Genomic DNA, 12,970 nt, shown 5'->3' with positions numbered 1-12,970 from the left:
CCTCACAGTTTTTTTTTTTTTTTTTTTTTTTTTTTTTTTTTAACAAGACTTCACTGTGTCCCAGACTGGAGTGCAGTGGCGAGATCATGGCTCACTGCAGCCTTGACCTAGGCTCAAGTGATCCTCCACCTCAGCCTCCCAAGTAGCTGGGACTACAGGCATGTGTCACTATGCCTGGCTGAGCCTTTCATATTGTTTTTTGTTGTTTTTTTTTTTCACCCGCTCTGTCACCAAGGCTGGAATGCAGTGGCATGATTTTGGCTCATTGCAACCTCTGCCTCCCGTGTTGAAGTGATTCTCCTGCCTCAGCCTCTGAGTAGTTGGGATTACAGGCACCTGCCACCATGCCCAGCTAATTTTTGTATTTTCAGTAGAGGTGGGGTTTCATCATGTTGGCCAGGCTGGTTTTGAACTCCTGACCTCAGGTGATCCACCCGCCTTAGCCTCCCAAAGTGCTGGGATTACAAGCGTGAGCTACTGTGCCCAGCCCTATTCTAACGTACAACAAATTTTGGGGGTTGCGGTGGATACACACTATATTCCAAACTTACTTGCCTAGGAGTGAACTCTTTGGATGTTATTTTCTTGCCACTCATTTCTCAAAAATGAATATTTAAAAAATTTCTGCCCACACTGCAGAATAACAAATAATTGATGAAACTTGGTGATATATTGAATATAAGGACTGAAGGAGAAAGTCAACAAAAATTTTGCCTAGATTCATAGTTTGAGACTCAATATATTAATTAGAATAAGTTGGCAAGTTAGTTTGTAGAGAAACATGGTTGAGTTTGAATTTTGAAGGCCTTGAATTTGAGATCTCTATCTTGGGAGAGAATGTGATCATAGTAAATTAGGAAGGAACCTTTAAAAATCATGTAATTTTTTTTTTTTTTTTTTTGAGATGGAGTCTCTCTCTGTCACCAGGCTGTAGTGCAGTGGCACGATCTCAGCTCACTGCAACCTCTGCCTCCTGGGTTCAAGCGATTCTCGTGCCTCAGCCTCCCAAGTAGGTGGGGTTATAGGCATGCACCGCCACACCCAGCTAATTTTTGTATTTTTAGTAGAGACAGTGTTTCACCATGTTGGCCAGGATGGTCTCGATCTCCTGACCTCATGATCCGCCCCCTCCTTGGCCTCCCAAAAAAATCATCTGATTTAATCAGTCATTGAATATGTAAGCTTTTTCTGTAATACTTTTACCAATTTGAACACCTGTGTTTGATTAACTCCAAATATGGGTAGCTTATTAACTTAAACTCTTCTTTAGATAGTTTGGACCAATACAAAATTTGTGTGTGTGTGTGTGTGTGTGTGTGTGTGTGTGTGTTTTTTTTTTTTTTTTTTTGAGACAGAGTCTCGCTCTGTTGCCCAGGCTGGAGTGCAGTGGCGCGATCTCAGCTCACTGCAAGCTCTGCCTCCCAGGTTCACGCCATTCTCCTGCCTCAGCCTCCCGAGTAGCTGGGACTACAGGCGCCTGCCACCACGCCAGGCTAATTTTTTTGTATTTTTAGTAGAGACGGGGTTTCACCGTGTTAGCCAGGATGGTCTCCGTCTCCTCACCTTGTGATCCGCCCACCTTGGCCTCCCGAAGTGCTGGGATTACAGGTGTGAGCCACCATGCCTGGCCCAAAATTTTTCTTAAATTGAACCCAAATTCACTGTCCTATAGCTTCTTCCAATTAGCTTATAGTTCTGCATAAAACGTAGTCTGAATCAGTAGTTCACACACTTTAGCATCATAATCACCTGGAGGGCTTTTTTTTTTTTTTTTTTTTTTTTTTTTTTTTTTATTTTAGTAGAGACGGGGTTTCACCGTAGCCAGGATGGTCTCGATCTCCTGACCTCGTGATCCGCCCACCTCGGCCTCCCAAAGTGCTGGGATTACAGGCATGAGCTGCCGCGCCCGGCCGTGCAGGGCTTTTTAAAAACCCACATGTCTGGGCTCTGCCTCCAGAGTTTCTGATTCAGTAAGAATGTGCATTGCTAACCAGTTCACAGGCGATGCTGACTGTGAAGGGTTCAGGGAGACTACACTTTGAGAACTGTTAGTCTAAACTTTGTCTATCTGACAGCTTTTCAGATTTTAAAGAGAGGTGTTTTGTACCTTGAGTCTTCTGTTTCCCAGACTTTATCAAGTTCTTTTGAACATTTCCTATATATCATGCATGATTTGAAGTCACATTCCTGTCCTGGGTAGCTCAGATTTTGAGAGTGAAGAACTCTCTGAAGTGGAATCTCTAAAGAGTCAAGACTTGCCCAAAAAAGGCTGTATCCTTCAGTGCCTAAAATACTTTGCATGGGTAAACATAAGCCTAGCTGGTTGTTGTATGGGTTAATCTGTAATTTACCTCGTTTTTGTAGCCTCCAAGAAAGGAGAGAAATCTGCCTCCATGTGAATGTAGTTGGTAGCCAGGCTCCTTTCTCTTAGCTTTTTTTTTTCCTCCCCAGGTTTGTTGAGGTATAATTGGCAAAATTATATGATCTTAAGGTATACAATGTGGTGATTTGATATACATGTATTTAATGATGTGATTATCACAATCAAGTTAGTTTACATGTGTCACTTCATTCAATCCTCTGAATTTATTCATCTTACAATCAAGTTTGTACCCTTCAACCCACATCTCCCCTTTCCCCCACACCCCTGGCTAATGGTAACCACCATTCTACTCTGTTTCTATGAGTTCAACTTTTTTAGATTCCATGTATACATGAAGTATGTGTTTTTCTCGGTCTTGCTTATTTCATTTAGCACAATGCTTTTGAGGTTCACCCATGTTGTCACAAATGGCAGGGTTTTCTTTTATGGTTGAATAATATTCCATTTGTGTGTGTATGTGTGTATATGTGTGTGTGTGTGTGTGTGTGCATCACAGTTTATCAATCTGTCCATTGACAGACACTTAGATTGTTTCCATATCTTGGCTATTGTGAGTAATGCTGCAGTGAGCAAGAGACTGCAGATATCTTTGTATGGTGTTGATTTCATTTCCTTTGAGTATCCAAAAGAGAAATTGCTGGTTATATGGTAGTTCTGTCTTTAATTTTTTGGTGAACTTCCATACTGTTTCCATCATGGCCATCTCCACTTGTGTTCCCACCAACAGTGTACAAGGTTCCCTTCTGTCTATAACATCACCTTTTTCAAGTTAGAGGAGGGTTCCTTCAAGATTGTAAATTAAAATATTCAGTGTAGGAGTAGGTTAGAGTTCTTTTAACTTAAGGTCTTTTTACTGGTTAAAATGGCTAGAGTCATCAGATATCTCAGAGAAGGAGACTTTCAACAATATTCTTTAATTATAGGTTAAGTTCCAAGGTTTATTTGCCTTATTAAAAGAACTATCATGAACACTCTGGTTTCTGCAAACATCTCTGCTTATTTACTCAAATAATGTCTAGGAGTGAAAAAGTAGGTCAAAAAGTTTGTGCAGTTGAAAGGCTCTCGATATACATTGCCCAGTTGCTTTTCTGATAGACTATCCCATTTTACATTCTCATCAACAATGCTAATGGTGTTTCTTTTATTATACCTTTTCTAAAATTGGGCTTTGTAAAGCTTGTTTGGTAGACAAACCCCCACAATGTCTTAATGTGTTAATTGGCACTTCTTTAATTAAAGAAGATCAGCTAGGGAGATTGAACTTTTCATATTCTCCCTCCCTGCCTTCCAGTCCGACACCTCCCCTCCCCTCCACTCCCCCTCCCTCCCTCCACTCCCTCAGAGTCCTCCACTCTGTCACCCAGGACTGGGAGTGCAGTGGTGTGATCTCCAGCTCACTGCAACTCTGCCTCCTGGGTTCAAGCGATTCCTCTGCCCACCCTCCTGAGTAGTTGGGATTACAAGTACATGCCACCATGCCTGGCTAATATTTTGTATTTTTAGTAGAGACAGAGTTCCACCATGTTAGCCAGGATGGTCTCCATCTCCTGACCTCATGATCCACCCGCCTTGGCCTCCCAAAGTGCTAGGATTATAGGCATGAGCCATGGCGCCTGGCCTTCATATTTATTTCATCATGTTTTCTGATGTAATTAGTCTCTTTATTATTCTTTGCCCATGTTTCCATTATGGTTTTAGTATTTTTAATTTACTTGTGTACTGACTTTTAGTGATAAATGGGAAAACTATTTTTTCAGGGTATTTTGTACTTTTATACTTTTGTCTTTCTTTTTTTTTTTTGAGACGGAGTCTCGCTCTGTCACCCAGGCTGGAGTGCAGTGGCCAGATCTCAGCTCACTGCAAGCTCCGCCTCCCGGGCTCACGCCATTCTCCTGCCTCAGCCTCCCGAGTAGCTGGGACTACAGGCGCCGCCACCTCGCCCGGCTAGTTTTTTGTATTTTAGTAGAGACAGGGTTTCACCGTGTTAGCCAGGATGGTCTCGATCTCCTGACCTCGTGATCCGCCCGTCTCGGCCTCCCAAAGTGCTGGGATTACAGGCTTGAGCCACCGTGCCCGGCCGGTATTTTGTTTTAAATTCTTTAAGTATTTAGAAATTTAGATTATGTTGGCAATTTTATGTTCCTTTATTTGTTCAGTTGGGTTTGTACCTAAAATGTGCTTCTTCACCCAGACCAAATAGACATTCACCAATATTTTTGGCATAGCATTTGTTACACTTTAATTTTTTAAAAAAACATGTAACTCTTTAATCCATCTGGGTGGTGGTATAACATGATATAGGGAAGGAAATTTAGTTTTAAATGCTTCCAGTACTAAGAAAAAATGAAAAATTAAAATAGAATATGTTCAATTCTATGGTGATAACTTTGAAATCTAAATGAAATGAAGCTTTCTGCAACACTATAATAGTTCATATAGCCTCAAGATATAGATAACCTGAATTTATCAATACAACTGAAAAGGTTATAACAATTAGCCACAGAACAGCCTCAAAGACAAATGTTTTAATAATGAACACTTCCAAAATTGAAAAACATGGATAGATTTTCTATTCACATACATTTTATTGGAACATAGAAAATGGAAAACTTTGTAATTGGGAAACTTGTAAATTTTTCAGTTTGTTTTGTAACTCTAACATAATGATATCAAAACCTGGCAATTTTCACACACAAAAAATGCCAAAGCAATCTCACTTATGAGAACAAAAAAAATCAATGAACAAATAGTAAAGAAAACATGAACAATTAATCTAGTAGTACAAAGATGATTTAATAGTGGGAAATATTAATGTAATACACCACTGAAGAAAGGTAAGGTGAGTGAACTGTTGGCCATTGTGGCTTCTTTTAAACAAAAAATGTTGGTATCTCATTGACAAATTTTGCTCAATCTTTTTGTTTTAATTGTTACTTGTAAGCAGCATACACATGAATTTACATTTTTAAACCCATTATGAGAGGCTTTTATCTTTTAACAAGGGACTTTAATCCATTTATATGTTTTTATAACCAGTATATTTGATCTTACCTTATGTTGCTTGGTATTTTTGTTTTTCTTCTTTCTTGATTTCCTACTGTTGTTTTACTGTCAGTATTGTGTTTGGTTTTTCTTCCCCAGTGACTTAGTAATGTGTACATGGCTTTTTAATTTTAATTTAAAAAAATTTTTTGAGACAGGGTCTCACTCAGTTGCCCAGGCTGGAGTGCAGTGGTCAACCATGGCTCACTGCAGCCTCAGGCTTTCGGGTTTTAGCCATTCTCCCACTCAGTCTCCTGAGTAGCTGGGATTACATGCTTTTTAATTTTTACAGTGGTTAAAGTTGTTCAAAAAACTAATTTATATTTCTAGACTAATAAAAGTCAACACTTACATCTGTATTTTCCTCTATTATATAGGAAATATATATATATATAGGGAAAATTTATAGGGAAAATTTCCCCTATTATATAGAGCATATTGTGTACTTCATTTCTCCCTCCTGCCTGTATAGTTACCTGGATAATGAGGGGTTTGGATCCTGATTACATTATTTGTATCTATATCTTTTTAACTGCATTCACTGGTTGTAACAGATTTCTTTATATGATGACTCTTCCATTTTTTAGCCTTTAATTTTTATTTGAGGACTGGGATGCTCAAGTGGATCTTTTATTGAAGAAGCTCTTTCAGGGAAGATATATGAAATTCTATTTTCTGAGCCCTTATATATTTAGTAATATATTTGTGGGCCTTTGGATGTTTTTAAAAAAATGAATATAAAATTCTTACTTTCAGTTTTTTACCTAAAACTTTGAAGATTTGCTTCATTGTTTTCTGCCATCTAATGTTGCAAATAAATTCAAAGTCAACCTGTGTTGCATTTTTTTCCCAGCAGGTTGTTTGGTTTCTCTACTCATATGGTTTTAGACATTTTACTTAAAGTAATTGAGATTTAGCTAAGATTTTTCAAGATACAGTTTTTTATTCATTGCTTATTGCCTCACATATGATAGTCCCAAAAGTGAACTTTTTTTTTTAATTCAAGGAAATTTTCCTCAGCTTTGCCTTTGCTTATTGTTTCTGTTTATTTTATCCTTAGAAACAACTGTATTTTTTAGCTTTGAGCTCTTGTCTGTCCTGTAATTCAGGTGTCCCCATATGAGTCTGTGACCATAGAAACCGGGCCACACAGCAAGAGGTGAGCAGCAGGCAAGTGAGCATTACTGCCTGAGCTCCACCTCCCGTCAGATTAGTGGCAGCTTTAGATTCTCATAGGAGCACAAACCCTATTTTGAACACCCATGTGAGGGATCTAGGTTGCATGCGCCATCTATAATGCTGGATGATCTGAGGTGAACAGTTTCATTTCAAAACCATCCTTCCCACCCCAAAACTCAAACAGTGGTCTTCCATGAAATCGGTCCCTGGCACCAAAAAGGTTGGAGACTGCTGCTCTAATTTTATTATATTTCTAAAAGTTTTCATCTCTAAGTTTTTACTGTACATTTTGGGACATCTAGAAATTTATATTGTATATCACTGAATTAAATTTGTTATAATGCTTTTACCCTTGTTTCTCTTAGTGTGATTTTAATTCTTAATTATTTTTCATCTTTTTATCTTGGTCTGTCCTCCAGCTTTCTGTTTCAAAGATAAGGAACTTCTATTTTACTGATGTCAAATAGTTTTCTAAAATTTTGTTCACGATTCCTATATTTAGGTGACTTTTCTTTTTGAATCATCAGAATACTGCCCCCCAGGAGTGTTTGCCAAAAGATAATGTAGGTAGATGGTCCACAGCCCCACATTTTTCTCATCTTGGGAGCTAATTGGGTCATCTTTGATCTGTAGCTGTGAAACAGGAAAAGTTCCCTTGTCCCCTTCACAGGGCGTTCAATTGGGATGTGGCTCGCTTCTTCAGTGCACCACTGCTCACACCTCTAGGGGAGCATACAGACAGGCAGGCTGTGGGGCTCTGACCCTACAGCAGTGTCTAGGATTGAATGTTTACAGCTGAAGCCCCAGTGAGTGTGTGTTACAGGGTGCTCTTTTAGTTTAGCCATCCATAGGTGGCTTGTGTTAGACAGCTCAATTAGACCCCCTGCCTTACTGCAAGGACAGAGACCTTTCTGTATCTGGGGATTCTTGCCTTGGTGTACTGGAAGAATCCGATCACATGTGGGCTTGGAGAATGAATGCAAGGTTTTACTGAGTGGAAGTAGCTCTCAGCAGATAGGGGAGCCAGAAGGGAGATGGTTTTCACCTGGAGTCAGGCCGCTGTCCTCTGCCCTGGCCAAACTCTGCTTCATTCTGCTGGTTGATGGCCTGCTTGCGTGCTGGTTTGCTCCTACCCTGGTGGTTTCTCTCCACGTCCAGCCATCCGTGTGTTCCTCTGCTGATGTGCTCCTCTCTCATGTTCAGCCACCAGTGTCTTCTTCTGCTGATGTGTTCTGTTCCTCTCAACGTCCAGCCACTTGTGTCTTTGACTGCTTGGGTCTTGGAGTTTTAATAGACACAGGATTGGGGAGTGGCAGGCCAGGGTGGTCTTGGAAATGCAACATTTGGGCAGGAAAACAAAAATGCCTGTCTTCACCTAGGTCCATGGGCGCAAGCCCGGTGGTGGTGCCCTAGCCAGGGACCACACCCTCCTCTACCCAGCCCTGCCCTGGCTCCCCTCCCCCCATATCAGCTGTTCATGTTCTTACATACTTCTCTGAGCTCAGTTTCGAGTCTTTAATGGGGTTTTCTTCAGTTGCCTGGTTTTTGCTATTCTGAACAGGTGAGCATGTAGGAAAACAACAGCCTTAGATAGTCACTGCTAGCCGAGGTCTTTAGTATCTGTCCCATTGACAGTGTATTATATGCGATTTCTCTCTCTCTCTGGCATCATTTCACCGCTACCAACCTTCTCTAGTTCTTGCCAACAGTAGTGAAAGGGGCAGCAGTAAGTATCACTGGCTGCTGTTTTAAAAACAGCACTCATGGCTGGGTGCGGTGGCTCACGCCTGTAGTGCTCGCACTTTGGGAGACTAAGGCGGGTGGATTGCCTGAGCTCAGGAGTTCAAGACCAGCCTGGGCAACACGGTGAAACCCCGTCCCTACTAAAATACAAAAAATTTGCTGGGCGTGGCGACATACCCCTTGTAATCCTAGTGCCTCAGGAGGCTGAGACAGGAGAGATGCTGGAACCCCGGAGGCGGTAGTTGCAGTGAGCCGAGATTGCGCCATTGCACTCCAGCCTGGGCGACAGAGCGAGATTCCGTCTAAAAAAAAACAAAAATAAAACAGCACTCATACAATAAACAGCTGCATAGTCTTCTCTTAGTACATGGCTTTCTTGTTACTATATTTCTGAATCAGAAAAAAATCCATTGTGAGTTAGTATGTTTCTGAATTAGAAGAAAGGCCACTGACATGTGGCTTGCTTCCTGTCTCTCAAGGTAACTAGTTGGTATTTTTCTTTTCTGTTCCATTGGCTTGCAGTAGCACCTTAATTTATTCATTCATTCTTTCAATCAGTACTTAAGTTCTTACTATGGCCGAGGTACTTTTCTAGGTACTGGTTATATATATAATATTAAACGAAATAGTGTTTCTTCCTTCTTTGGTGGCAGAAATAGTTTCTGGATTCTGTCAGTAACGCATTTTGGTGATGGTGTGATGTTTTATTTCCCTTTTTTTTCTAAAAAAAACATTTTTCGGGCAAGTTGAGAAAGGCTGTATTAAAGCGACAGTCAAGATACCAGTTTAACTTCTTTCTTCATATGCAATGTATAAGGTTGCTCTGGATCTAGGGATAATTTTATGAATGCAGTGTTTGTTAACCTATTTTTCTAGTTTTATTTTATTTTAAATTGGCAAATAATTATATATATTGGTGGGGGGTAATGTTTTGATAAATATGTATGTTGTGGAATGATCACATAAGGCTAACATATCCATCACCTCAATATTTATCATTTCTTTGTGCTGAGAACATTTGAAGTCATCTTTTAACTATTTTGGAATATACATTATTATTAACTATAGTCACCAGGCTATGCAGTAGATCACAAGAATCACTTCCTTCTGTTTAACTGAAACCTTACTATTATCCTAACCTTTTAAGGCTACTACCACTTCCCCCAAACCTTTCATCACAACTAATTTATTGTTGTCCTCACCTTTTCCTTAATCTTTCTTAACTTTCTAAGTGAAATGAGTAAAATTATTATACCACTAAAATTAGGTTTATATGATGACTTCAGCAAGATGCTTTGGCCTGATACTACATTCTGAAGGAGATCTTAGCTATTTGAAAAATAAGCAATAAAACTGCATTAGGTGATAATAGATGAAGAATTTGGTCAGTTTCCAACTTTATTGCCTGGCATTTATGATGAAAATTAAATTTGAGGGACTTGATTTTTCCCACCACTTTGAACAGAAGTAAATAAAAAAACAAAATTATTTTATTTAGAGAAAACTTATTCTAGAACTGTTTATACTTAATGCTTCCAGTAAATATTATGAACTTTTAAAACAATATAAAGTAATAGAATTTAACACACATACACACACCCACACACCCACCCACACAAAAGCACGAAATACACATAGACCTATAAGTATGGAATGTAAAGCAATTGTTTACTTTCAGTATGTAAAAGTGTAAATGGGAGAGAGAACATGGCTTACAATTTGGATAAGGTAACATGTTGTTTACCTAATTTGTAATAGAGTTACTGTCAGGGAAAGGGAACTTTAAGCAAAACAGGACCTGGCAATTATGTCATATCTCCTTTTAATTTCCCAGATTGTTCAATATTAAAAAACAAGAAGCTTTCTATGTGCACTAATTGTGGGGCAGAATCACATTTATATGACTGTAGGCCTCTTGAGGGTAAGAACTATATGTCAAGTTACCTTGTGCAGCTGAATGTTATAGTCAAGAGAAGTTTGCTTCCTTTCAGGAAGATAGAATCCTTAGAGGAGAAGCATAGTGTCTTCCTTAGCCTGTAATAAGATTGGTAGTAATACTTGTTTTAAAGATAGTGGTTAGGATTTTGGAAGTATTTTCACATCAGCTATACCTGTCTCAACTGGTTTGTTCACACCTGGGGCAATTGTGTTAAATTTGTTGTTGTATAGGGGGAGGGGAACAGCTTCATTAGGTGACATGCAGAGGATGTTGTTCACAGCTCTTTCACCCAGGGATTAGAAGTCTTCTTTCCCCTTCTCCTCCACTGTAGCGATGAATTTGCAGAGGAATCCCATAGCCTTAATCTATTAATACATGCTGTCTTTAGCTGAAAATCAAGAAGCTCAGAGAATTTGCTGTTTGATGTTGATGCTTTAGTTAATTGTGCTAGTCCAACAGCATTTCACATATACACACTGTGGTAACAAATGTGGCTGATTGGTACATTATAGCCATTTTGTAGCCAAGGTAGATTGGCATTGCCGAAAGACTTAAACTTTGTGTCCATTAGACCCTTGTCTTAGTATTAAGTTTTACCTGTTTTCTACAGGTTTGATATTTGCAAATGTGTTTTGATTGTGTCGTAGCCAAATAAAAGGGTACTTGACATGTTTTTCAAAACTATTTTAAAAATATCAAGTTTATACCACATGTAACTTGAATTTTAAAATCATAAACTCTCTGTGTGTGTTTGTAATAATTGATGTATTTGTTTCTAGGGGCCACCTACAGATGCTCCTGCAGTGGACACAGCAGAACAAGTCTATATCTCTTCCCTGGCACTGTTAAAAGTAAGTAGTGAATGTAGTTACTTGCTTTAGAGAACTCTTTTGCTTTCATTTGGAGTATTTACTTTGGAGTATTTGTCACCTTAATCCTCTCAGACATAAATAAGCTATTGTTTTAGGTACATTTATAAAAAGAGTTTTTTTATTTTCACTGAAACAAAATTTGGTTTTTGTTTTATAAAGAGGAACCAGAGACCTTAATGAACTTTGCTTGTATCCACATCTCTTCCTTTCTACAGATGTTAAAACATGGCCGTGCTGGAGTTCCAATGGAAGTTATGGGTTTGATGCTTGGAGAATTTGTTGATGATTATACCGTCAGAGTGATTGATGTGTTTGCTATGCCACAGTCAGGAACAGTGAGTACTTTTATGGTTGCCTGCTGCAAGTAAATGTGTTTCTTTTCATTTTTCTTTTCCTATGCAAACTAACTCATCATATTATATTTTCTCTTTCCAATAGGAAAAATTAATAATAAGTTTGATAGAAATTTTAGATTGTATTGAATTAAATCATTAATCTTTAAAACACAGCATAACTTCTTATAGGTCTACAAACTGAATGATGCTAATGCTAAATTTATTTTCTCATGCCTTCAGCTTAAACTGGTAAAATACTGGATTTAAAAAGTTACTTACCCTATAATAGCAGAGTGTTAGTTTGATTTGAACCAAGTTTTTCAAAGATTGAGGATTCTCTTATTTAGATTTCAACTCACATACACAGTTCTTATGTCTTTGTTCCCATTGTTTGAAATATGTCATTTAAGATGTTCTATATGGTGATGATGACTTTTAAAGCTTTTTTTTATTTAAAAGGTTAAGTTAAAAAACAACACACACACACACAAACAATAGCCAAACCTGAGATATTTTTGCTAGCATGGTATTTTGTATTATATTTGTTATATATATGTACTCCATACAAATTACCTGTATAGAATACATTATTCTTTCTAGAGATTTTGTTTTGTTTTGCCTTTTGTTTGATGAACTTGTGTTGATAGATGTGCATTTTGACTGAAAGAAAATAGCCGAAAAACAATAACCATTCCATCTACCTTCCAAAAAAAAAACACATATATCCTTCTCACCTGTTTGTTTAGAAAAATATGCATGCATTTTTCCAAGGGATATTTCTTCTTTGCTAGGCAATATTTCTCTTACTGAGCCTTGTAAAAGAAGGATTAAAGAAATTGTGTTATAAAGCTGTTTGTTCTGTTCGAGCCTCTGTAAGTTTACTTTGATAAGGTAGATGCTAGAGAACAAATTACAATTTTAAGTACTGTAATATATATAGTATATATATTAAAATAAGCATTTAAAATAGAATATTTGCTACAGAATGCAATATATTTATAAATGTAAAGTTTTCTCTAAATAGATGAATTTGTTGAGGTAAACTAATTTGGATCTACTGATTTTATCCATCTCGATATCCATTATATTTCTTTTATACATTTGGAAATAGAGAAACACTCTACATGTTAACTAAAGGTTTAGATTTAAATCTTAGACTATTTATTACGTGTATCTATCTTTTTATATTAGGCTACATGAAATACATAAAACTGACATATATGTTATGGGTACTTATGTAGATATCCATTATAATACATCGTTCTTAGGCTTTAATATCATTACTTCCATGTAAATGCTTGTTTGACAATATAAAATAAAAGATTTTGATCCCTATATTCACTCTAATTCTATTTCCTAGTGTCATGGAATTAGAAAGTTTTCCTTCTGACCCCAGAGTCAGTAAACTTTTTCTATAAAGACATATGTCTCTGTTGCATATTCTTCTTCTTTTTTAAGACAGTCCTTTTAAAGTACA

General features: G+C 37.9%; 1 protein-coding gene across 1 annotated transcript in view; it reads left to right on the top strand.

Annotated features, from left to right (window-relative positions):
- Positions 1-12,970, top strand: part of PSMD14 (proteasome 26S subunit, non-ATPase 14) — a 106,967-nt gene that overhangs the window by 47,117 nt on the left and 46,880 nt on the right. The window contains 2 exon segments of the mRNA XM_017855804.1: positions 11,066-11,137; positions 11,374-11,493. Coding sequence (XP_017711293.1) covers positions 11,066-11,137; positions 11,374-11,493 — 192 coding nt within the window.

This window comes from Rhinopithecus bieti, unplaced genomic scaffold (assembly GCF_001698545.2).
Source record: "Rhinopithecus bieti isolate Rb0 unplaced genomic scaffold, ASM169854v2 scaffold_40377, whole genome shotgun sequence".
Classification (NCBI taxonomy): Eukaryota; Metazoa; Chordata; class Mammalia; order Primates; family Cercopithecidae; genus Rhinopithecus; species Rhinopithecus bieti.
This window is presented reverse-complemented; position numbering and strand designations above follow the sequence as displayed.